General features: G+C 42.1%; 1 protein-coding gene across 2 annotated transcripts in view; it reads left to right on the top strand.

Annotated features, from left to right (window-relative positions):
• PRKN (parkin RBR E3 ubiquitin protein ligase) overlaps positions 1-26,730 on the top strand; it is a 1,123,097-nt gene that overhangs the window by 416,395 nt on the left and 679,972 nt on the right. The window contains exon 4 of one of the 2 annotated variants that reach the window (XM_033103449.1): positions 15,935-16,053. In XM_033103449.1, coding sequence (XP_032959340.1) covers positions 15,935-16,053 — 119 coding nt within the window. Of the gene's footprint in view, positions 1-15,931; positions 16,054-26,730 lie in introns of both variants that reach the window. The other variant, XM_033103448.1, reaches the window with a different exon arrangement.

Below are 26,730 nucleotides of genomic sequence, written 5' to 3'. Positions count from 1 at the left end.
AGTGTGTCTGCAGGAAGTCAGGTGGAGCTGCTCTGTGTTCTGGAAAGCTCCCCCGACCATGACCGTGCTGCTCTCCAGGACAGCCTGGAAGGAAGCTTCAAGATCATGGACCACGGTCCTTCGTCTGCGTGGCTGTGGCTGTTGACGCTGAAAGGCTGACCCAGCGCCCCCACGGTGCAATGCTGTGTGAGTTGTGTTGGGCGGTGTTTTCATTTCAATTACACACAAACCACCTGCTTCTTTCACCAAAGATTGTGCTGGAATTTCATCCCACATTCCTGCTGTCTCCTTCCTTAATGGACATTTTCATACCATGATAGCATTTTTTTCTTGAACTAAAACATAATAATTTTTCTTCATGGAAACTTAAGTACTTCTCTAATTGATGTATTTATTAATAGTCTTTTTCTTTTTTTTTAAGTTAGGAGGTCAAGATTGAGAATCACAATGTGTAACTTAAGGGAAGGGAATAAAAATATGTGGATATTTTGTGTTTGCTTTCCTGCACGTCCTCACCTCCCACGCAAAGGCTGTAGGAAAAGGGAGAGAAAACAGTGGACCCGAGAAGGGGAACTAACGATGACCCTGGTTGATGGACCACATGGAGAGTGTGAAGAGCTAACAGCTCCTCCCCATTCCCCACCCCCCAAAAAGAGCTGAGAGCCCCATTTGCGTTACAGTAGTGACCAGAGCGTGAGATTACGTACAATAGTCCAGGAGGTCACAGATTCGAGAATGTTGTTTCTGAAGCTGCATTTTCCCTCAGTGCTCATCGCTCTGTCCCACGGTTCTTTGGCTGGTTGTGTGCGTGCTGTGTCTCCTAGACAGTTCTCTGTCCTTTTCTCTATGGCTTCCTCTCTGCTACCTGTTTTTGCCTCTGTAGATCTCTGTGATCTCTCACTTTTCATTCTCTTCTCACTACATCCTTGGCCTTTCTCCTTTCAGAGGCTAATGGGAAATATCTCTATCTAATATCTGTCTGTCTGTCCGTCTGTCTGTCTATTATCTATCTATCTACTATCTATCAATATCTGTCTATCATCTTTATATTTGATTTGAGTCTATTGCAGGCTTCTCCTATTATAATTCCTATGTCAAGATTATTACTACAATTCAAATTTAATGTAAAGAGGTTTTCGGTTTGGTTTTTTTTAGTTATCGAAGCATTGGTTTCTTCCAAAGCCCTTATTTTGTCCCCCAAAAGCTAAACACATAACCAAAAGAAGAGTTTTATTTCTCAGTAAGATTTTGCCGACTCTTACAATTATAGAAATGCAACCTGTTCTCATCGCTCAGTGGCAGCTCGCTCACGTGGGTGAGGGGATATTCATCAGGCTTCCCTGGCTGCCTGACAGCGCGACTCCAAAGTTAAAGGGTGATGATGGCCCTTCAGAGAGACCATCTGCAAGATTATAACTAGATCACATCCAAGCCACCACTTGGTTTGGACAGGTGAGAAAACCACGGGTCACTGGCTGAAAAGTCAGGCAAACTGGGTTTTAAAAGCACCATTCTGAAATCAGATTCTTCAATCATTTAGGAATATCTGGTCAGCTAAGTGCGTGCACCTTTCAGGCAAGGGCAGTCCAGCCTGCAAACGGTGGCTGGCGCTCTCAGGAGGAGGCCATTGTCTCCCCTCACAGTCCAGAAGGGCTAGTCCATTGCCCTCGGCTTTTTTTTGGCCTTGCGTATATATTCAGTCATGACCATCAATGGGGTCATCCTCAAATCCAAACCTGTTATGGAGAATAAATAGTAATTTCAGTAGTTTTAATATTATTAAAATAAGACTCTTCATTTTCTTCACGCTGACACAAACATGGGTGTTTTAATGTAGCCTTCCCTACACGATGCAGTTAAATGGAGATTTATGACCAATTTATATTTAATCTTTTGACAACATTCATTTAGCGTTGCCAAATAACAGAATCTGAGAAACATTTCGTTTGAGAATCCCAACACTGCAAAAATAATTATCAACCTGCATGTCATTTTAATGGGTCTGGAAGAACATTCCTCATTATGTTGTCACCGGGATTAAGTTATTCGAGGGTCGGTTTATTGTAATTTTATCTTTTGCCAACTCGAAAGCTTTCTCGTACCCCAGTGAGAGTTTCAAATCTGGTTGCTGCACTTCCTCACATATGTGCCGTCATTTATTCACAGACTCGGGGAGACTGCAGTAAAATGTAATCCCCACCCTCTAAAATCAGAAGTCTAACAGGGCCGATAAAAATATCTCTGGAATATAGTGGAATAGAAAGTAATTTAAGTGCCTGGAGAAAAATGTAATTAAGAAGTAACGGGAATTTATGGCATGGGACTTACATTTAATAGATGAATCAACTAAGACTTCCTGGAGGAGGTGGTACATCTGGGCCCCAAAAGATTACAGGAGGGGAATTAGCACTTGTAGAAACAGGTTGAAATGATGCATTTTTGATGTTGTTAGGGGTAAAGGGAATGGAATAAAAGTGAATATTTCGTGTGTACTTACTCAGAGACAACCCCTGCTAGGCCTTTTACAGTCTTCTCTCCCTAAAAAGAAGAAGGAGTGAAAGTACGATTTATGGAAAGTAAAATCATGACTCTCAAGCAAATAGAAAATTAACACGTGTAGAAGACATTATTTAATCCATTAATTAATGATGGACATAATGAGATATTATGATCAGTTCAAAGAACACTTGAGAAATTATGGATCTCTATCTATCTATCTATCTATCGATCGATCGATCGATCGATCGAAATGTCCAACAGACCATACATCTTTGAGATCTTAGGGCAAATTATTTTCATATCTACTGGACAAAAATCTACAATATTAAACAGTGTCTACGTCCCCCATGTGGTCAAAACTGGCCATTTGCATTGAAATAAGTGAATGTAAATAACATTGAAAGGACCAGTTCTTCCTTTGCACGAGCCACCCTTCCTGCGCTCAGTAGCCTCATGTGGGCGACATGGATAGAACGCTTGCAACATCGTAGAAGGTTCTGTTGTACAGCACTGTCCTAGGAAACCTTTGGAAGCCTTTTGCCCCCGTGATAGCGAAAGGACTGCTGCCCACATTGTTTGCCTTATTTCCAAGTTTCAGATAGTTATTCTGACAGAGGTAGGATGGGGTGTGTCCTATCAGGGCCCAATGTAGCCAGAATGTAGAGAGGAGGAAGGGAAGCTGAGGAGGAGAGAGTAAGATGCACGCAGACCATGGAAGTGCGACGTTGATGCAGCGAAGGAGTTTGAGGGAGTGTGAAACTGTCGATGAGACAGTCAAGGAGATTGCAATTAAGACCAAAGATTTACTTCAGTTAATCTGAAAGCAACTTGGAGAACTGATAGGCTCTGGAGAGCATAAAGGAAGGGTGACCTGTTGGGAAATTACTTCAGCCAAGAAGAGAAGAGGAGAGAGAAAGGAGAGGGACACGCAGAAGAATAGTGGACACACATCTGCGTGTAGGCAGACTTGACGTGTTGTTATAACCTAGCGCTCACGCTGGACCCTCGCACACCCGAAAGCTTTGTATATCTACCTACATTCCAAAGGCAGACAAAATAAATCGTTTCTCATGAGTAACTGTGTTCGGAAACGCCGGTGTCAGAGTCATATAAGAAGCCTCAAGGAGTTGGCTTAACGGTACTGTGAGTGAAGTTGGTGCTGCTTTAGAAAGATTTTACCTGTGTTTATGATTCTGGGTGAAATTTCATTTATAACAGTGGAGTGAACACACGAACAAGTTCTTCTGATCACATTCTTAGGCATTTCTAACATATACGGTTACTTAGAAAATTGAGATGTTTCTGTCATCTTGTCTGTCAGTATGGCGGTGTAACTGGGGTTGACGGGCTTTTGTGCAGCACGTACCAATGATGAGATTCACAGGGGTGAAGAATAGTGGGAGGGGCATACACCGATACAGGCGTGTCACCCATCGGTGACCAGGTCGGGGGACAGCAGAGCCCTAAAACTAAGCGTTTCAGGGAAATCGAAAGATTCAGCCAGAATTTTGCCTCATTTAGTGTGTCTTTTCTGCCCCTGCTATGAAGCAGGCACTGGGATAAGTACCGTTGATTCCCTAGCAGCTTGCCAAGCCCTGAGACATAAACGTGGAACAAGTAGCATCCTTCTTAGAAAACTGTGGTCCCACAAGGAAACAGACATGTACAGCAGTTACTGTAAACTTAATAACAAATAAAAGACAAATGAACCCACTGCTGGGAGCTGAGGGAGGGACGTCCGCTCTGCCTGTTGAGGGCAGAAGGGAAGCCAGGCTCTTGAATAGCACAGGTAGCTACCTTTGATACCTGATGCAGGCTTTAAAGGTGAGTGGGGCTTTCTCATGGAGGGACCTGGTCTCAGGCAAAGGCAGGTGTGGAAGCCTGAGGATGCACAAGGGCGTAGAGATCACTGGGGTTTTGGTTTCGCTGTTGCATGTGGCAGGTAATGACGTTTGGAAAGGCTGGCTAGGAAAACATCATGAGGGGCAATGGTAAAGAATTTCAGTGATGAAAGGCAAGTTTTGTGGTTATTTTTAGCACCAAACAGTTCGAATTCTAGGACTGTCCTTTTTGATAATGGTAAGTATTATAATTTAAAATATTTCTATACGAAAACAATAGATATGTATTTTGTAGGAAAGTGCAAGTGAAACTTTTCACAAAAATGGAACCAATACTTTAATTTTATTAAAAAAACGCCTTGCCAGGTGCTCTTCTGAGCTCCCACCCAGGGACCCTGGATGTCACGTCATCCCCGCCCGTGGAAAAGCGCTGCTGTAGGTGATAGAAAGCTAGGGCTGTTTTCTTTTTTTTTAAGTAGGTTGTCCATGTGTTTTTAGAAGATAATTCTTTGAGCAATTTGGACGTTTCTTGCTTGGCAGGAGAGGAGAAGAGGCTTTTGGGTGATGAGGAGGATCTGAGGCTGTACCAGGGCCCTGGACAGAGGGGGGAGAAGAAGCGGGAACATTTCTGAAGCCTCCTGAGATTCAGTGAAGGGTCAGATGGCGCAGCCGAGAGGAGCCAAACCGTGGCTCGTGCTTTCTGGTTGGGGAACCACGATTCTGCAAATCACGCCAGGTAACAGATAGAGTACCCAAAGGGGAAGAAGGCTCCTGAAAAACTAACACAGTGTGAGTAGAGCTGGAAGTCACAGACTCTGGATGGTGAATGAACTGCACCTCTGAACTTGTTTTCCTTTAATGAAGTGCCGTTTGCTTCATCCACTCTGTTTTGAAGGGGTTTCTAAGGTGTTCCCTGGGTCCTTGCTTCCCATGACATGTGTGTGTGCTGTGACACCTGAGACCCGAAGCCATCTCTAATCTGAGATGTAGGAGAGGTTTGGGGATTCACTGCCTCGCCGTGCTGGGCAGGCCTGCTGACCTCGGGCAGAACCTCCTGCTTCCCCTACCCCTCCAACCCCCGTCCTGCAGCCCCAGAGTGTGAGTAGATGCACCTGGGAAGAACACAGACCTGTGGGAATACGCAGCTAGATCATTTCAAAAATTGGAACTCAAACAGCTTTCAAGATAAAAGGCTATTCCCAGTGTCTATTCTTATCTCCACTCTTTGGGTTTATTCTTCGCTATTCTTGATACTGGGATCCTTCCCTGCTGTGTATTCACTTGTGACATACGTTTTAGGGTATATATGAACCCACGTCAAAGTCACTGTTGGACTTTGAAGCTCTTAAAGGAGGATTGCTGTGGTCATGTTGTATGATTTTCTCGCATGTTACCAGAGTGTCAAGCACACACTGAGATTGCCATCGGTGTGTGTGTGTGTGTGTGTGTGTGTGTGTGTGGTGAATTTTACTGATGGAGAGAATTGGGATGGGTTCCTAATAGTCCTGGTGTCCTTATGACTGCCACCCTGCTTCTTTTCCACCAGTCTCCCTTCCCCCGACCAACGCGACTCCTTAGGCAGACCAGATTTACGTAAGTTTACAAAGTTAGATCTTCCCTAAAAAATTATGAATGCATTTCTTTATTTTTTTCTATTGATTACTAATCAGTAACTTTTTCTCTTCTGTATTTCTTTAAATTGAGTGTTCCTTTTATAGAGGTGGTGAGGAATGTATACTGGCCTGTCCTTCTGTAGCGTTCAAAAAGCAAGATTTTTTCTTCTCTGGGCCAAGGCAGTGGCAGAAGGCAGCGTGGAACATTACTGTAAGCCGTGGCACAGGCCGCGACGCTCCTATGCGTTTGCAATATTGTTAAAATGAGCGTGCCTGATCCACCAGTTTCTCGGTTATTGGACCAATCAATGGGACTCGTGTCTATCACAGACAACCCTGCTCTGGGTCAAAGGTCGGGGTGGGGAATAGAGACGAAACCAGTGGTTGGGTAAACCCTGCCCTCTGGAGCTTAGAATCTGACTTAACCGTTTGAAGCCACTACAGGAGATGCGTGCTGCAGTGTGATACAGACATGGAGCTTGCAGCGACCTCAGAGTAGGAGAGAGGGGCCTCCTGAGCTGGGCCGTGACGCTGATCAGGACAGACAGGGGTCTAGGCAGGCCTTTCTGTTGTTCACTCATGAGGGGGAAGACTGCCAGGGCCGCAGGGTCCTGGAATCCCTGTGAAGGGTGTTTCAGCCAGAGTGACAGGAACGCTACTTTTTGAAGCATGCACAATGCACAGCATCACCGGTCTGGATGCAGAGCGGACAGTCGTTTTACCCTTTTTCCTTCAGCAGGGTGGCTTCGCTGTACATTTCTAACTAATCACAGCGTCACTAAAGAGAAGTAACTCTTGTCGTATTTTAATAAGTGCTAGAGAGTTTATGAACCTCAATTACCACTAAAGACTTTTTGAAATCAATACTGGGAAGGGTCAGATTTATTAAGAATGTGTGTTTTGTCTTATCATTTGGTGCAGGCCGAATAGTGTACTTCAAACACTAACGTTTGTAAGAGAATGCCTCATGGTAGCAGTGAAGATTGGAAATATTATACTACATATGTACAACAGACTAATATATTGGCGATTGAAATTAAATCGGATGAAGGCCGTGGGAGTGGGGAGGGTCAGGTCTCGGCTTTCTTGCTGTATTCGCTAAAGGACGCCATTCCTCTGTATGTTCATTTCTAGAACAGGTTTCTCTAGCACTTAGGACATTGAAAATGAGGAGGTTTTAAAATTATTTTTTAAATAGCAAGAAAGGCATCACTTCTGTAAAAGTAAGTAAGAAATTCTCTCGATCCTAAGGTCATGACACGGATTACCACTTCCTGGTATAACATCCAATTTTAGGCTACGTGCTAACCCTTAAAAACGAGATTTACTTTTGCTTATTGATAATTGCTGTACCCGAACATGCTTGCTGAATGCCAGGGCTATAAAACGTTAATGGAAATTTCCATGAAACCGTTAGTGCTGATTGAATGAGGGAAATGGGGTGGTGAGTCTGACGCTGAAGCAGTCAGGGATTGTTGGCAACGGTCCCTAATTACCAGCCTGTGTTCAAGTGCCACTTTTTAGCAGGCGTGGAATCAATCCCCTGCAGTCTTTAGTAAAATCCACCTTCCAAGTCAAGGTTATTATCATGCGGTTGAGGGGAAAGCGCATGCTTCCTAACCAGACAGACTCATACTCAAATCTCTGCCCGCCCCTGTGGCTTTCTCGGGAATGCCACTCAACCTCTCTAAGCTCCTGTTTTGTTTATAGCGTAGCTGCAATCATGCCTCGTATCTTTTGCAGAAGAATAAGCACCCATGTAAGCAAGTCTGCCGTTGAAATGAAATCTTGGGATCCATTGTGAATCCCTTTCAATACCATTTTACAGCTACATGATGCAAAAACAGTTTTGATATTAGAGATGCTCTGGTTTTTAAGTGCATTAGCCACCTTGAAAATTTTATCCACTAGACTGGGCCGATACAATTGTTTACTGTATCCATCCCTCGTTTTCCTGTAGCCCATACTTATCTCTTGCATAATAATAAAACCTGATTCATTGAAAGAAATATGACCCCAGTAAACTTTAATCACATTAAGTGCTTTCCATCATGGTTTATGTTCCGTAATATTATTGAATATTTTATTATAAAGGATCTGGTTGGATTTGAAGCAATTTTTGAAAGGAATTATACTTTAGCTATTTCCAAAAATTGAGTGAGGTTTAACATGGAAGTAATGTCTAAGAATCCACACTTCTAAAAGCGGGAAAGTGGCCACTAAGGAAGCAGGAACACTGAGCGCTCATAGGTGTGAGTGTTTGGGAGTCAGGAGCTCTAAATATGTTGACGGACAACAAGAATGGCTGACACGCATTGAACATTTACTGTGTGTGCGACACTGCTGGGTGCTTCACCCACATGGCTCTTTGAAATCCTCACTACGGCCTCTGCTAGGTCATAACTCAGGTATATAAGGAAGTTAGGGATATGACTCGTCATCTCCGTTTGGCAGAGGAGAAAACAGGCTTGGAGGGTCTTCGGCAAATTGAGTTGCCGAAGATGACAGGGCGAGCTGGGGATTGACCGAGATGCCCACCTCCTGAGCTATAAAGGTTTTAGTCGGAGGAAATGGTACGCAGTCATCTGTAGTACCTATAATTTCCTCCTTCTAAATTTGAGATGTGGACGTTCGCTCAGCCTTTCGAGGAGCAGTGACGTTCCTGGCACCCACCTTAAGTACACCCTGCCGGCGCCCATTTCTGGGAAGAATAAGCACCTGGATTCACCTGGTTGGCTTTGAACACGGTTATTTATTTAGAACTAATCCTTAAATTATGCTTCATTCTACAGTTCTGTCTTGGCATGGGCTGTTTGGTTATTACTTTCAAAATGAATAATGAAAAAGTAAATTGGCAACAGCAACCACAAAAGAACAGGGAGAGGCATTAGCTGTAATCAGCATTTTTTTCCCTCACCAGATGAAATTATTGTGCGGATGCATTAATTAAAAGCCCTAGCACAAAAATTGAGAATTAAGTTATAACTTTTAAGGGTAGAGTCTCCTTAGGGATTGCTAAATATGTTTTAAAAGTGCATACACTGGATGGATGGTTATATAATTGGAAGTGTTTATAATACAGCATTACCTCCGTTACTGTGCAGGAGTTTAGACTCTAGCTTGGTAAAAGCATGGAATAGTGTAGCTGGATTCAGCGGGGTGTAATAACCCCTTGGATAAGGACTAAATAAGACTTTATGTGCCATAACTGTACTCTTTACAGTAGTTCTCTTGTACATTTTCAATTTTTTTCTACTTAACATTTACTTATCCATAGCCCTATATGAAAAATTTAAAGGATTCTTCTTTGTTTTTCTTTTATTTATCATACTAATCATTTTTGTGATCTTAGACAATATTATCATTATTGATGTCAAATATGCTAACATTTTGAAGAATGTGTGAAGTTAGTTGGTGTGTACGTTCGGCTGGTGGAAAGATGGTCTGAGTATGTGGGAATCAGGGCTACTTTCTGTTTTATATAATCTTTGCCCTCATGCAGCCATTCCTGCTAATTTTCCCATCATCTGAAATATGGGAGGATCTACTGACCTGGCAAAGATGGACTGAGTCTTTACTCAGATCAAGAACCGCATTAGCCGTGTGGGCCGTATGAAGCAGGGAGCACTGTTACATATGGGGAGCTTGTAACTATAGAAAAGGTAGGACAAGCAGATAACAGATCCAAGGCTGCATTTTTAATCAGAAATGCGCGTTAGGCTAGAGTGGACACGATCCTTACCTTTTTCATGACCTAAAGCCAAGTGTCAGGCAGACAGGCTCCCGGGAGTACTCACTGGATGGATTTCACGTGGAACCGCCTTACGTTAATTCAATATGCATTGTTCAAACTGGAACTAATGGATAGTTTCAGATCAGTGTGAGGAAAACGAGTTGTGTAAAGATGAGCTGGTACTGATTTTGTCATTTGGTCTGCATGTGTTGTGCATCTGGCTCACGAGGCATGTATATTCCAGCAAATGTAATCAAACACAGGCTGAAAGACCACCACCCAGAAATTTAATAGCAAGAATTCTACTTCAGCCTCAGGTGTCCAGTGCAGTGGTCAGGCATCTACACCATCCATGATAAGACATGGATAAGACTTGTCCATGATAAGACAAGTGCCCGTCTGACACCCTACAAAATCTTTATAACATTGTTGATTATATTCCCCACACTGTATTTCATACCCCCATGACTATGTTGTGACCACTAATTTGTACATTTAATCCCCTCACCTCCTCACCCCCTCCTTTCTAGCAGCCATCATTTTTTTCCCTTTATCTCTGAGACTATTTCTGTTTTGTTTGCTCATTTATTCTGTTCTTTAAATTCTACATAGAAGTGAAATTACATGGTATTTGTCTTTCTCTGACTTATATCACTTAGCGTAATATTCTCTAGGTCCATCCATGTTGTTACAAATGGTAAGATGTCATTTTTTTATGGCCAGGTAATATCCATTGTATAAATGTACCGTAGTTTCTTTATCCAGTTGTCTATCCATGAGCAGTTCGGTTGTTTCCATATCTTGGCTGTTGTGAACAGCACTGCAGTAAACACAGGGGTGCGTATACGTGGACTGTGTACATGCCTGACCACTGTGGTATATGCATCTGAAGCTGAAGCAGAATAATATTGCGTGTCAACTATAAAAAAATACATATTCATGGGATGTGGAGTACAAGCATGGGGAATATAGTCAATGGAATTGTAACCGCATATGCGATGTCAGAGGGGTAGTAGATGGGGGGGAGTTATCACCTTGTGAGGGGTGTAAAGGTCTAACTATTGTCGATTTGTACACCTGAAACTAAAAATGACAGGAATTCTGGCACATGTTAGGGCAGAAGATCCTGTGTGCCTCAGCTCCTGTCACAGGCTCAGGTCAGATTCACAAACTCTGGATGTGGGTGGCTTCCATCGTGAGCTCTTAGGCGTCCAACAAGACCGAGGTGCAGTCTCCGAGACTGGAGGAAGGAGTGAGGTGAGGGAACACGGCTGAGAAGTGGAGCTGGTGGGGCAGACACTGTCCTTGGTATTTATATGTAAGAGCAGGGCTGCGGTCAGATGGAGGCAGGAGTGTGGGAGCTGCAAACACCAGGTGCCGGGCTGGGCAGCGTGGGAGCCATTGGCTGACGGCTGTGAAGGACGCTTCATGCCAGGGCCTGATTCTCCTCATCAGATGCTGCTTCGCTGGGGTTGGGACAAGTCGGCTGTTTAAAAGTGACAAGACAAAGCTAGATACTTTCCTACTCTTAGACGTAATTATTTACGAAGATATCTTATCCTTATGGGGACATCAAAGGACGAATTCCTAAAGGCGCGCCGTTCCAAGCGGACCTTGAATGTATGGCTCCGATTTCAAAGGTCGTGATGGCAGTGGAGCTGGAACAGGGAATGAGCGACTGTTGTCCAGTGACACACACAAGACTCGCTCCGCTGGGCATGTGGAGGGAGAAATGGGAGCGAAGCCCTGTTTCGCTCCAGTGTCCTTGGGGACACTCCACATGTCTGTCCTGCCTCTCAGAGCCTCAGCTTCAAGCCTCCCCTAGCCCTTCTCTCAAGCCAACACTGTTTTGTATTAGTACCCTAACCAGCAAGCTCTGATACTTCTCCGTGTGATGGACAGATCTCCTTAGCATCATTATTTGCATGCCTGTTGACGACGGAGGGAGAGAGGGGACCAGACACTTCAGTGTTAGTTAATCACTGTCTTCTGTGCCGTCCACTTTGGCAGCTTAAGTGATTTAAATTGCTTAAAATTAAAAATTAAAAAAAAAAAGAATAAAAACGAGAGGAGTGTTTTCTCGCTAGCTCCTAACTATATTTCAAAATTTCAATGGGCTGCTGTGTGGGGAGAGCGCAAAGAGGAACATGTTTACACAGAAAGTGCTCGTGGGCACCTGGTTCTACTTCACATCCTCACAGGTCACAAATGTGACTTTGTATCAATTGTGTTCCTGCTGTTTGATAGTCTATTAATCCTGAACAATTATTTAGGTATAAAATATGTCGAATCTCACTGTCTCCCTACCACTAGAAAATAAATTACCCAAGCAGTTAAAGTCTTGATTGTCGGTGACAACAAGTGATGGAAACTTCTGAGGTCAGTGAAAAGTTTTCATCAGAATCAGAATGGTTTTTCTCAAGGATCCATTTGTCTTATTAAAACAATGTCTTTGAGCCTTAAACTCAGTATTAAAAAAAAGAAAGAAAAAATGAAAACCAGTGATTATGCTGTTTTTCAGAAAGTTAAAGCAAATAATATATATTCTTTTTAAATAGGGGCTTTACTTGGTATGTTGTTGATATTGTTATTTATGTTTTAGACAGTTTTCGGACCAAGAACGGAGAATACGGGAAGAGAGGAGACATGACTAAGGATTGTGGTAACTCAATAAGGCAGGAAAGAAAACTAAAGATAATGGTAAAATTATAAAGCTAGGGAAAGGGAGAAACCCTCTGGATGCTTTGAACGGACAGTGACTCATACTCTAAAAGGGTTCTGAACACTGTGCTTGTAACCTCTATCAAGAAAAAAAATACAAGAACTTCAGTATGAGACGAATATACTTTACTCGGTAAAATCATTCCATCAGTAGACCAACCTTCCTGGCTCATTGTATGGTAATTATATTGGTTTATTTATGGTTTGTGGTGGAGGAGAGAGTTTAATCTTCAGCAGGCTCTTCAGGAATGTCTGATCAAGTTGAGTTTATAAACATTAACTGCTCAGCTCACTGTAGAGCAGACCCACACAGCGGGCTGAACCCTTACTCCAATGGTTCAACCTTTTTTTTCTGTAGAAATACAGTTTCATAAAATGTTCCATAAAAGGAAGGCTTCTGAGGTCAGATAAAGTTTGGGATGTGCTACGCTCTGTACTTCTTCTCTTAAGAGTCTGTACAGTCAGGCGGTGAGAGGACTCGGCTTCACTTAGCATCACCTATGATTAAAGAATCCCCCATGTTTTGACTAAACAATCCCCGATATTTTGACGAAAGAATCCTGATATTTTGGTTCGATACCTTTGAACAGCTTGCAAACCACTGCCATGTTCTTAAAGTACTTGATTAGTCTATAAATAGGACTGCAGAAACAACCAAATCCCTCAAAAAGAGAATAAGGGAAAAGAGGAGACTTGACTAATGATTATGTTAACCAGACAAAGTGGGAGAGAAAAACTGAAGATAAATAAACTATGGTTTTATTGGGGAAAAAAAAGTCATTTTAACATTTAAAGGTGAGTACAATTGCTGCAACTTGATTACAAATGATTCAACAACAAAACAATTCTTTGTAGTATATGTAACAGGGTACACTAAACTATGCAAAACGTTCACAATTGGTGGATTACAGTGGAGGATATAATTTGAACAATTTTTGAAATATTTCTCTAGTTTGAAAACTATTATTCTAAAACAAACAGGGAAATCTATAAACACAAACGCAAGTCGCCTTGATTGTTTTGGGTGGGAAGGGGTTGCCATATGGAAGACTGGATCAGGAAAGGGAAAGGATTTTAAGACCCAAACTGAAGTAAAAGGGGGACGATTCATGTCAGTCTCTAGTTACAGACCTAGAGACGAGGTTTGCGGGTCATTCGCAGAATGGCCTCGCTGTTCCCTTAGGAGTTGTGGCCGCATGTTGGAGAGGCCGCACCTCAGACCTCAGGCCGGAATGGAGGCATTGCCTGTAAGAACATCGGGTGTTGTGCGTTCTTACTCCTGTCCTGTACACTCTGGTCTCAGGGTGGCATAGAGAAGCTTGCCGACTCTCAGTAGTGCTGTGGAGCCACACAGGAGATGTGGGACGTCCTTCTGGAAACAGGAGCTCAAGATTTACCTGAAGCCTCCACTGCTTGACCAACTAGAGCCAACAGCTTGAAATTTGCCATAGCCAGGACTGGCCTGACCTTGGCCTTCCTTAGATGGCTGTTAATCCCAGCTAGCGGCTGGCTCTGGGAAGCGCCACGTCACCCCGTTTGCTTAGGCGCCCAGGCAGCGGCATGCAGTATTTCCCACTCACTTCTAAGGCCTTTAGCGAAGGTTGTATTATTACACAGAGGTGGAGGGGTCTTCACATTCTGCCTAGATGTATCATTAGTTGAAACAATATTGCAGACGTTGCAATATTGCCCTAAGGGGGGAAAAGGGGAGAGAGAGAGAGAGAGAGAGAGAGAGAGAGAGAGAGAGAGAGAGAGAGAGAGAGTGTGAGAGTGGGGGAGAGAGAGAGAGGGAGAGAGAGAGAGAGAAACCAGTTTCCTGCAGTTTCTGAGACGCCTTGTTTATAATCGTAAAACTATTGCTAATATGTTCTTTCAGCAATGCTACTGTCTTTGCAGGCTTGACTCCCCTTTGTCAGATTTCCCTCCTCCCATTCCTTTTCTTCCTCCTTTTATATTGTTTAACCTTTATGGTTGGTTTTCAAAATGGTGAAATCGGATTTGTTTATATTGCTGATAAAGGCTTGAACGATAAAGAGTCCTAGCTTCTTCACTAAGCTCATCATAGTACACGTTAAAATTGTCAGTTCTTGTGATCTTCTGATATTGTCAGTTATCATGGTTTTTCTAGAACCTCAATATATGTTTCTATCAGTTGCATTTATGATATACATAAAACCTTAAGAATATATTTTATGTAATTATTATATTGCTAACAATATTATATTTGTAGACTTGAATATCTTGTACATTAAGGCACTAAAGTTACAAAGAAGAGTCAGAAAACCATCGTTTCTTATCAATACAAAGTTATATCTATATTTCCCTTTTCACCCTGGAAGCCAGATATTCATCTCTGGAGGCGAAGGATTATAAAGTATATTGCCAATAGATGACACAAAAAATATGAATCCCAGTATCTTTATTGTGCTCTACGTTTTGCAAAGTACTGTCACCTACTATTAGTAAAGTGGCTAAACAAGTGACAATTCTGTGTCTACAGAGGGTCTTTTTGTAAATTGGTAAAACGAATGGAGCTGCATAAGACCTTAGCATCTCTTTTTTCTCATTTTTTCTGCATTTGGGAGGTTCAAGGTTTACATTCATAATGATCAAAGATCATGTTGATGATAATACTAAACTGTTAAACACAATTTTATGCCATGACCTTATGTAACTCCCATTTGGCACAAAGTGAGGTAGAGATTTAAAGAAGTATTTAGTCCTTTTAGAAACTTAGGAAGTCAATTATGTTACTGGTAAGTACTGCTGCATAAAGTTCGTTCTTTGGAGACATGGGAGTGTGAAACCACTTAGAAAATTTCTCCTAATTTATGGAATAATATTATCCCTATGTGGGGACATTTGACAGAAATGATCAGAGGTAGTTAATTTTTTATTTTTTTCATTTTTGTCCAGCTTTTACTCTTGAAAATGTGTTGTCTGAATGGCCCTTGTCTGGGTAGAGAAACCAGAATGAAATGCAAAGCGCCCATTTCCGTATATGCTCTGTCCACGCTCTTGCCTTCCTTTAGTGTGACTGTGTGTCGCAAAGTCTTCACTGGAAACCCAGCGAATTGTGATGTCATGAAAAATGGGCTGGTAGGCCCCTATGGATAAGATTTACAGAGGAGAAATCCGGAGCCTTCACAACTGTGTACAGAAGCATGAAATAGATTTCAGGAGCATTGGTCTCTAAATTTCCAATAGACTCTACATCTCCTGTCCTTTTAAAAAAATTCAGCCGCAAAGGGCGTGTTTAGTTTCCCTGAGTTGCGAACACACTTGGACAGCTCTCTTGGCAGCAGGTCACTTAGTCGGCTGAGGAAGTCACAGGCTGTTGGCAAGAAGAAAAGCTTTTCACTCTTTGGAGCATGAAACTGGATTTTCTAAATTAAATTGTTGTATCCTTGTTGGAATATTTAGCCCATCAATATTTCAAAATGCTCCTGAGGAGTCAGTTCTACAGTTTGTCTCCGTTGGACTCAGCACTGATTGGCGACTTCCTCTGCTTTGTTTTCCCCCAGCAGGTAGACCAGCCTACAACAGCTTTTATGTCTACTGCAAAGACCCCTGTCAACAAGTGCAGCCAGGAAAACTCAGGGTGCGGTGCAGTACCTGCCAACAAGCCACGCTCACCTTGGCCCAGGTAAGGTTGTGTGTTGGCAGAAACTGCCCAGAAAAATGAACGCATATTTCTAGGGTTGCCTTTGGAGTTTCTAATCAGATGTCACCATGTTTATCACATGGTTAATGGTATCGGAAGTTTCATTTAAAAATACACTACTTTGTAAAAGTTCAGTAGTTCACTGCCATTGCCCCCATTGCTTTATAGTCCAGGCCTATTAAAAGGAAGATGGACTGCTTTTCAAACAAAAAGAGTTTCAGCTTGGCAGGGTGTCTTCTAGGAGCTTTCTAAGATACTGGAAAGTCATCCTACCTCGGTCTGTTGTGGGAACATGTTTGTCTACACATATCAGTACTCATTGGGCTGTTCGCTGAACATGGTGCACTGGTGGTTGCTAAATGTTCCGCCTCGATAAAAAGGTGGGAAGGAAAGTTGTGGATCAATGAGCAGTATGCCTGTGAAACAGGGATCAGCAAACTGCCGTCTGCTGTGGCCTCAGCTTGTTTTTGTACAGTCCTCAAATGAAGGATGTTGTTTAGAAAGTTTTTTAAGTGTTTCGGAAACAGAGGAAGACGAATATTGCATGACCCGCGAGCACTCTATGAGTTTAAATTCCAGTTCCGTAATAAAGTTTTATTGGCACATGGCCCCACCCATTTCCGTCCATGCTGTCTGCACGGCTTTGTGAGCAAGCACCGGGTTGAGACATTGTGACACTGGGTGGCCTGCTGAACGTGACATACGACTCGTTACTCTTTGGCCCTTGAGAGAGAAGGCTTGCTGATCCCGGTGTGAAACATGGACCCAGCCAGCCCTAGTGTGATGGTTGTGTGGGACGTGGTAAATCTGCTGTGGGTGTGAAAGTGTGCGTGGGGTCACGGAGGGCATTCTGGTCAGCTCTGCGGTGAGAACACAACCCAGGAGGCACAGGAGGATGAAGCGCTTTGGGGACCAAGGGCTGACATGGAGACAAGGCCCCGCGTTAGCACAGCAGGCCCCAGTGATGGCTAGAGAAGTTAGATTTTATCCTGCAGACGGTGGGGAGACAAGGCAAAATGGTAAAAACGGAGGTGAGGCGTGAAATGATGTTTGGAACTGTTTATGAGTGCTGTGGGATTTTGTCATGGGACTGAAGGTGGTGGCAGATTGAAGTCAGAGAAGTTAATCAACTATTTACATGTTGAGCGGCCTGCATTGGGGTGGTGGCCCAGAGAATGGATACAATGGCGCACGGGGCAAGAGTCTGTAGGATGCGCCCAGTTCAGGGGAGCTGATGGATCCTTGCTCAAGCCTGGGGAAAATGGTGCAGTTACTCAAAACCTGTAATTCCATATTTCACTGTGGTACAACATTTCGGCTACACAGACAAGCCCACGTAGGAGGAAGAATCTGTGAATGATACCGACGTGTGTCCTTATACACCACAGTGGAGCTTTCCCTGAGGTGTTCCCGGGCCCTGCTGCTGCTGGGAGGCATATCGTCCCAGGAAGCTTTCCTTCCACCTGATTCTCTCCTCTGCCCCCAGCCTTCCCAGGGCAGTAACCAGTCTCTTCTGCCCCGCACCTCAGGCAGATGGTGGATGCGGGCTACTTATATTAACCCCTGACTGTCCGTGATGGAAAGAGTAATAGCCAATTATTATGGAACTCTAAGCTTAATTCTTGTCATGGGTTATCTCATTTAATTATGTCCTAACACTCTGAGTTAAGTACCACTAGCAACTCTGTTTTAGATTGGAGAAAAAAAGAAGCTTAAAGAGATTAAAAAAAACAAGAGCCCATAATGGTAGGGTAAGGATTCCTACTGGGCTGTCCTCCGTTCACCACACACATACATTTACCCTGAGGCCCATGTGCTGAAATAGCCCCAGTGATCAGACGGTGATTTAAAAACTGAATCAGATGTGGCCACTGGAGGCTGGTGAGGACCATGGTGGGTGGGAGGGGCCACGGCCCACAGACAGGAGGCAGCTCCTGCCTGGTGTTAGCAAATGGGGGGGGGGGACATAGGGGGCTTGGTGTGCCTGATCTTTTATTTAATACACAGAAACCATAAATGTGGAATTTTCTGTGAAATTTCTCACTTAAAAACATGTTCCATCAGGGAAAAGTAGAAAAGAGACAGAAGAAGGAAAACAAGCAGAGTGTGGTCGGGGTTGTGTGGCACGTGCCTCTTAGGTGCTGAGAAGAGCCTGGCGTGTAGCAAGCTCAGGGAAAGTGAGGTGTCGCCGAGAGGCACACGGTGTGAGTTTCAGAAGACAACTGGGAGCTGGGCTGCCTGCGGTGCATCCCCACTTCATTCTGCCTACCTATGTGACCCTGGGGACATCGGTTAACCAGGACACGGTATCTATTTCCTATGTCTTATTTGTTCTGAAGCTTACTCAAAAACGAAGAGTACTTAGAATGGTAGCTGGACCAAAATTACTTAGAAATCTTAAGTGCTCTATTATTATTGTTATTATTATTTTCACATATACTTACACACACACACACTACACACACACACACACACACACACTGAAGTCTACTTCACGAATCATCCAGCTTTGGCTGACTCTATTCAGAGAAGTGGAAGCCCCACCCCCAGGCTCGCTCATCAAAAGCTGTGTGATGACGTCACCTCACCTTGCTCACCAGGACCAGCCCCAAATCAGATGCCCACTCCCATGGCCACTCCAGACTTGGTCGGCACCCAGAACTGCTCCACATTTGATTATTAAATTCAGACTTTTATTCCTTCCTCCATTATTCCCCCTCTTCAGTTTTTCTAGAGCTAGCTCTCCTTTCCCCTCATCATTTTCTCCCCTGACAGGTCAAAATTTCATGTCCATTATTACAGATATAATTAAATTTCTGTTGCACATTCGATGCAATTGCCCATTTGTCTACATTCCAAGAGTCTGTAAGCCTCAGAAGATCAGATCACTTGTCAGTTGGGGTCCCTGGTATATTTTCAACACTTCGCACAGTGTCTTGCCCATATTAGGGCACAGAACTAATAATGTTGAATGAATGTCCTCTATACTTGAACTTTCACACAGATCCACATGCTTTAGTAATTCTAGTTGGCATTTTATAGTCATACTCATCAGAGCAATTATGATTGTTTTGCAAAATTTATTTATTTTCTCCCTCATATGTATATTCTAGTACTTGTATTTTTCTCTAATTCTCATGACAGACCTGCGAAGTAGGTGTTAACATCCAATGTTTTTAATGAAGAGACTCCATGAGGTTAAGTAATGAGTCCAAATTTCACACTTAATAAACATTGGCACCAGGAGTGAAAAGTCCTCTGTGTTTCCCGGAAGCCGTGGCCTTTTCTAGGATAGATTGCTTATTCTGCAAGTCTGGTAATCAATGTCCTGTTATCTAACTAAACCCCTTACTTAAATTATCATTCAAAAATGCTCTTGGAAAAATATGCGTAAGGATTTAAGGAAAAGGACCGTCTTAGCTATGATGTAAAGATTACCTGATTCAAATTTTCAGTACAGTTACTACCGTGTTTCCCCAAAAATGAAACTGGATCTTACGTTAATTTTTGCTCCAAAAGACACATTAGGGCTTATGTTTAGGGGATGTCATCCTGAAAAATCATGCTAGGGCTTATTTTCCGGTTAGGTCTTATTTTACGGGAAACACGGTAGATGTAGCATAACTGGCACCTAGCAATTGAGCACAGCAGGCATTTCAATATTGTATTATTAACAACAAATACACACTCAACAGAACCTTTAAACGATGTCACTGTGGAGCTGGTGACCTGTCACATTGCCAAATAATCTGCAAGTCAGACTTGGTAATGTTGGAGCAGGCGCCGAACCTGCCTGATAGGAAAGATTTCTATGTAGAGAATAGTCAAGTATTCACTTTCATTTTCCTGAAATTTATAAAGATCTGCAACTTACACAGTTTTCTCTGGTAAGGAGAAATGGTGAAAAAAAAAGGAAAGAAATAGGTTCTTGTGGGGCTGACTAGTTATGGTGGAGCTGTGTGTGGTTTGTATGAACTTCTGCATGGAGCTTTTTATATACAAGGAAAAAAATTGGAACCTACTTAGCCACCTGGCTTATTTTTTTAATGTTTTATTTTTTTCTGGTCTGGAGAAATTAGTTTGCAATAAGCCCCATGCCTTTCATGAGTCTTGATAGTAACCGTCTAATTTTTTGTTCTTGTTTTGGAGGATTTATTCATATTTCCAATGTTTTCTCAGCACTATTTAAGATTTGCATGCAGTACTAATGAGCGGTCACTCATGCATAATGCACTGAGGTTTAACTGTTTCAATGTTTCCTATTTAATATGATCCTCATAAGAAATTGTCAAGAAAGATGGATAACCCTTCCTGTCATGGGGTTAAGGATGGGGAAACTGATGCCTGAAGTTTTGGCCTGGACTTGAGGGCATGTTGCAAATCCACTTGGGCACCAGGTTTTCTTCTGTCTCCAAATTGCATCTTCTTTATCGCATGCTGACCTCAACTAGCGTTTCCACTAATCAAAATAGCAAGTAGGAATATGAAAGGTCCCTGGAAAACAGGGAACAATGGCTGATTGAAAACACATGGCAAACATCCCATTTTCTATTGCCTGTTCAGAGCCTGTCCAGTTAGGATCACATAGAAATGACACAGGGTGGGACACAGAAGTGAAGATGGTTCTGCTCATGCATGTACGATTCTGACTCTGGTCTTGAACAATAAAATGGATAATTTAAAACAATCGGTGCCATCACTGTTTCCCTCATTAGTGTGGAACATCAAATGATGACTAAGTCACATCCTCAGCTTATTTTCCCCCTTAATACAGAAGAGCAGACAGAAAAAGTAAGGTTTCCCAAGATATGTAGACCATACACTGTTTTAAGAAAAACTAGAAATTAAAGAAGGAATTTGTGTTAAAAAAAGAAACACTACCAAGAGACTTAAAGATGCTTGTCCTTTCCCTTCCCCCTTGGATCCTGCCAAACTCAAGGTTACAATGTCACGAGGTATGTTTCCTTCTACTGTCTGTCCGAGTATTAAATTATAAGTGTGTGGGGTGAAGAGTGAGCCTTCCAGTGAGGAAGCAAGATAAACAGTCAGATGCAACTTTTAGCGCAAGCTCTCAGAGATTTCCCAGCACCGATTCATACAAACACGAGACTCCCAGAGACAGTGTGATTGTTAACAATTTTTCCGGGGCTGAAGAGGTTTCGTTAGCATATGATGCTTATTGACACAGAGGAGTCTGTCCCTGGGGATCATTCTAGAAGGCTCTTCCTCCTCACCCCTGCAGGCGTCCGCTCACTAGTCTAACAGAGCTCTCTCCTGCATGGTGGATGAGCCCCAGGCCCATCTGACAGCCATGCCGCCGTTGTCTACATTCTCGTGGATGGTGCCTCCTGCAGAATAAAAAGCTTCTGTGATAGGAAGAAACAGCCTAGTTTTTCTGACAGGACATAGGCTTAAAACACAGTAGGGATGTTTATGAGTAAAATATTTATTGATTCTAATAATAATAGAAGCTAGACAGATGGATGAAGAGATGAAGTAACACAGCGTCAGGTGGTGCATCGTGGAATACTGAGCAGGAGAAGTGAAAGAGCTGGAGAGAATGGCCGTCTGTGTCCTTCTACCTGGCGATATTTGAATTCTGGTTCTCGTGCTTATTAGCTGTGTGACTTTGGGCAAATTTCTTAGCTTCTTTGTGTCAGTTTCCTTGTTGCAGAATGGGAGAAAAAATTTCATTAAAGTTATTGCAAAGATTGAATGGCTTAACTCATTAAACTGGCACATAATGAACACTCAGAAACTGTTAGTTCTTATTGTTATTTCTTCAGGTGAACAAAAATGCATCGAAGCAACCGCTGCACTCACATTGCCAACTCACACCTCTAGAATGCTTTCGTGCTGATTAAGTTACAAATCGTTAATCCCTCCAGCACGAACTCTGGGTAACCTGAGTTATCCACCATTAACACTTGTTTGTGTGCACTCAGTTTATTAGTCTTAAAATGAGTCAGAATCCAAGAGATGGTTGCCGCCAAGCACTCTGGGTGATTTTTTTCCCTCTACAACCACTATAATTACTTTATCTCAAAAAGAACTTTATCTTTGCCACTCTAATTCCACAGTCTGCCGTGAAATAGCATTAACGCTCCAACGTTTCCGATGAGAAATGGTACAATAAGCAGAGTAAGATGTAAAATGTCTGGCATGATGGATTTTATTTAAAATTGGTTTATAGATTAGGGACAATGTATGTGAGGAAATTTATTAAGAAATATAGCCTAACTGTATAATGATTCCTTAATATTTGTTAGAGATTAATTGCTGGTCAGGAGTCTACTTCTCTTAATATCAGAATCTACTCTCACATGTAATAAAGTCTTGAAATATATCTAAGCTTACTGAAGAAAACTATGCATTATTCCTCTTTTTACTTACCAATTCAATTGGTAGGCATTTCTGAGTGTGTGGAGTGTCACGGAAGAGTCATTGCAAATTCTTAGGTTGGTGCAAAAGTAATTGTGGTTTTTACAATTTTTTAACCTTTTAAACCACAATTACTTTTGCACCAACCTAATATTTCGTTATTGAATATTTTTCTTATTTAAGGCCCATTTTGGATGCTCAGTGGAGAGGGTGTAACCTGGACCTGCAGTCTGTTTTGATTTGTGTTAAGGTGTTAGGCCTACAGGGAAGCTATTTCTGTGTGGCTTTATCTTCCTTCAAGGCTTTTGGGTTGAGAGGATGCCGAACACAGCCCAGGTCTTGCCTCTGCCGGTACTGGGGCACCCCCGTGTTCACTTCTGCCCCGTATCCTGCCACCAGTGCTGCCGTGAGACCTCTCGGGGCCTAGTGGAGGCCCCTGCCCCCAGCTTTCTGAAGCCCACCCTCTCGCCTGTGTCCTCTGGTCCTCACTGCAGGCTCCAGCCCTCTCAGCCACATGTTGTGAGGTATCCCTGCTCCATTATCCAGTCAAGAGGAAACTGATAAAAGGTTAAAATAGTTTCTTCTTTTTCCCCTTTACCAAAATCCATACCTGGAAAAGAGCCAGTGTAAGGAAAAAACAAACAAACAAATAATAATTTTTAAAAAACAAACAAAAAAACCCAAAGTATTACTGTAAAGTACTGTCAATTTTAATTATTTATTGGATATTAAAGCATTATTTTGGAAGTTTACATATATATTGTACACTGTATGCAAATTCTAAATGTAAAGTGACCTACTTAAATTGGGGTGGTCTGAACCACTTCAGATTATCAATGTCAGCCAGTGTAAGTGGTTTAAAATTTTAAGAATGTAAGTAAATTCTTTGTAGTAGTAGTGTCATTTTCTTAAAACTCACAGTAGTTTCAGGAAATCCATGCCTAGGGTTCTAACCAATAAATATTCTTTACCTCCAACATCTCCAGGGGCTACAGATTAATTTATTAATTTTTGTTATACTGATTTTACCAACTTTACTAGTTTACCCCCATATATGTGTGTGTGTGTGTGTGTGTTTGTGTGTGTGTGTGTGCGTGTGTGTGTGTATGTCATAAGGGATAATATTTTGAAACATCCTTTTGTAATTTATACTTATATTGTAATTGCATTCTCCATTTGATTATCTTGAAAATAGTCAGTGATATTTTTTAACAGATTTTAAGAAATGTTTAGTTGGTTGAAAACTAAGGATCATAGGTGAATTCATCTTATGAAAGTTTTCTTCAAGAATATATTTATGCATATATTCTCATGAACGTAATCAAAACTTCATTTCATATGGGAACTTTTGGGTATACCGTTTTCTTCCTAATCTTTATTTTAATTATTTTGTTTCTCCAGGATTTTTTTTTCTTTACTTTCCAACTATTTTTTCTATGAAAGATTTGCTGATTTACCAAAAATGTGTTTCTTTTAGCCAGTTAAAAAGTGTGCAGCCTCTTACATCGGGTTGGATTGCTGCAATGGCTTTTAAAGTTCTCTCAAGTATGAATTGAACTATTTTGTCTTCCTCAGAGCACTGCGATGTTAAATTTGTTTATGTACCCTCTTTACTAGTGGGAGTCAGGGCAAACAGAGGAAAAGACGTGAAACTTAGCACACAGCATGCTGAGGGCAGGGCAGAGATCCGAGTAGCTCAGAGCACAGAAGACCAGGGTACTGGTTTCATAAAAAATCAAATAAACTTAGAATAAATTATTATGTTAGATAAATTGGCTTTTCACTTACTGGGTGAATCAGTGTTTGGGAAATTGATCTTTAGCTGACTTCCCTAGAACCAGGTCCTACAAATGGCCACAGAACATACATGTGTAGAACACAGCAGTTGTATGTGTATGAAGACATTAGTTTTTTCAGAATGACTCTGAGTCGTTTTAATGGCTCTCAAAGATCCCTCCAGTGTTTTAGCAGAGGATCTGGTGGAAGAAGAGCGGTAGGAGAGAGAAGAGGAGCATGGAGGGAACAGAATGGCCCTTTGGAGTTGGCTTCCACCCATAGTTCCGGGGAAGATGAGAGCAGAGAGTGGACGAAAGAGGTTTCTCATTGGAGTCTATGTGAGAAATTGGGCAAAAGCCAGAGCTGGGCACGTCACAGTGTGGAGGAGAATGGAGCCCAGCATCACTCTGGCACCAGGTGGGCCCTGGGCAGCGCTGCCAGATTCTTTAATTGGAAATTAGTTTAACTACCTAGAATTTTATTCACTGTTCAGGATGATACCTTTAAAACATTTATAAGAGCAATTTCCATTGGGACTACATAGAATATTTTGACAAAACCACAACCTAAGCATATTTATAAAACATAAAGGAAAAGATAAAGTTGTTGTAAAGAACGTTTTTGCATATACTTTTTATTTCCTTCTAAGTTTCAGTTAATTGTATCACATTTAAAAACTGGGTTGCTTTGTTTATTGTCCACCAACAGTGGTAGAACTCTCAGTCAACAGAGACTGAACCCATAAGGACTGATGTGTGTTGTCTCAAGCCCTGACTGGGCTGTGTGTAGCTTTATTACCCGCCACCCTTCATGGCATGGCCCTGGCGTCACAGCATCAAGCCTGCGGGCAGAGCAGGGTGATGGGCAGTGGCCACGGTTATCTTGTTTACTTAGAAAGGGAAATGATAACATTAATATGTTTCAGACACCTTCTTACAGGCTTCTTCTTACACCTCATTGTTCACAATTTGGTCAGATGGCCACTGAAAATTACCAAGGAAACTCTAAAAGGAAGTGTTTTCCAGAGTTGAACAGGACTAGCCATGGTTGTCTTAGTCCCATGTTATTATTATTATTTGTTGGTTTGGGCCCATTGTTTTTCCAGTCAAAATTAGAGTTCTCTTAATAAAGAGAGAGGATGAAACGGACATTGGCTGGGCAGTGACTGATGGCCGCCATATTTGTAAATGCGTCCTTATTTTAGATCGCTTTCATGAATTCGTCAATTTTGTAACTGAGTCTAAGTAATGCTATTATATACTCTACTTGTATCAGTATGGCTACTCTAGGGATGTGGCCAGCCTTGAACTTATTTTTGTGTGTGAAATGCCACCATTGTTTCAGTGTTTGTTTTTACACATAAATATAGCTCCCTGTTTTTCTACAGAATGAAATTGGTATATTATCCATTTGACCACTTAGAAGCTTTATCAATTGTGGAAAGAAAAAAAAGACATGTAGGGCACCAGGTTAATTTATTTGTTCTTTGCTTAAGAAGTAAATGGCCCCACAAGCTCATTGGGGAAATATAAATACAGTTGGGTAGGCCTATCTTACGCCATGGTAGATCTTTTTTCAATGCTTTATAAAGAACAAGTCTATTGCGTAGCTTTCGTAAATTGTATGTGTGTGTTGAGGATGGGGGAGGGCAGGAAGTCCCACTGAAAATCCCTGCTACAGAATTAGGCAAGACAGTGCAGATCAGGACTGATACGTTTTTGCAGTTAGGTTACAGAAGCATTGGTACTTATGCATTCACGTGTCTTCCATTTGGGAATATCAAGCTTCCTGCATAAATACATCATTGAAGCCAGATGGGAAATGGAGACGTTAATTGACCTTTCCTGGGTCCACACTGAGAAAGGAGCCAAACTTAGAGTTCAGTATGGGGAACCCAAGTTCAGATTCCTGTTGGAAGAGTTCACATTTCCACTAGGATGGAACATGGTGGGGAGGCTTGTGGAGCTGAGGGTGGGGCAGAGCCATGCTCTACAGGTTTTTCCTAGGAAGTTTTCAAACTTCCTAGGCTCCATTTCCTGAAGTTGGATGGAGATTCAGGAACTGGATATGAACGAAAATATGGATGTTTTTCTTTAGTGAAGAGAAAATAGAAGAGTACTGGTGTCCTTGGAAATGAGGAAAACATGAAAATTAAAGGGGAGGCTCTCATGGATTAGACTGTTTCTTAAATGATTAGCTAGCTCCCCTGGTTTATTGGAGGGTTTAATCCTAATCAAGTTAGAATTCACAATTCACGGCATGAGCCCTACAAGGGCCACTGGCACCTCTGATCACAGTTATAACCTACAGTCACTTGTTAGTGTGATTAAACTAAGGGTTCTCTTAGCTAATTTCAAAGAACTATATTTCTCTGTAGTGTCAGAATGACCTTGAGTTTTCGTTATGTCTTTTAAATCTTCAGTTGTACATTGGCAATTTCGTATTAATTTAGAAAGCCATCCTAATAAATGTACACTGACCTATTGCCTGGCAAATGACCTA

This window comes from Rhinolophus ferrumequinum, chromosome 3 (assembly GCF_004115265.2).
Source record: "Rhinolophus ferrumequinum isolate MPI-CBG mRhiFer1 chromosome 3, mRhiFer1_v1.p, whole genome shotgun sequence".
Classification (NCBI taxonomy): Eukaryota; Metazoa; Chordata; class Mammalia; order Chiroptera; family Rhinolophidae; genus Rhinolophus; species Rhinolophus ferrumequinum.
The sequence above is the reverse complement of the archived record's forward strand: the minus strand, read 5'-3'. Positions and strand labels throughout refer to the sequence as shown.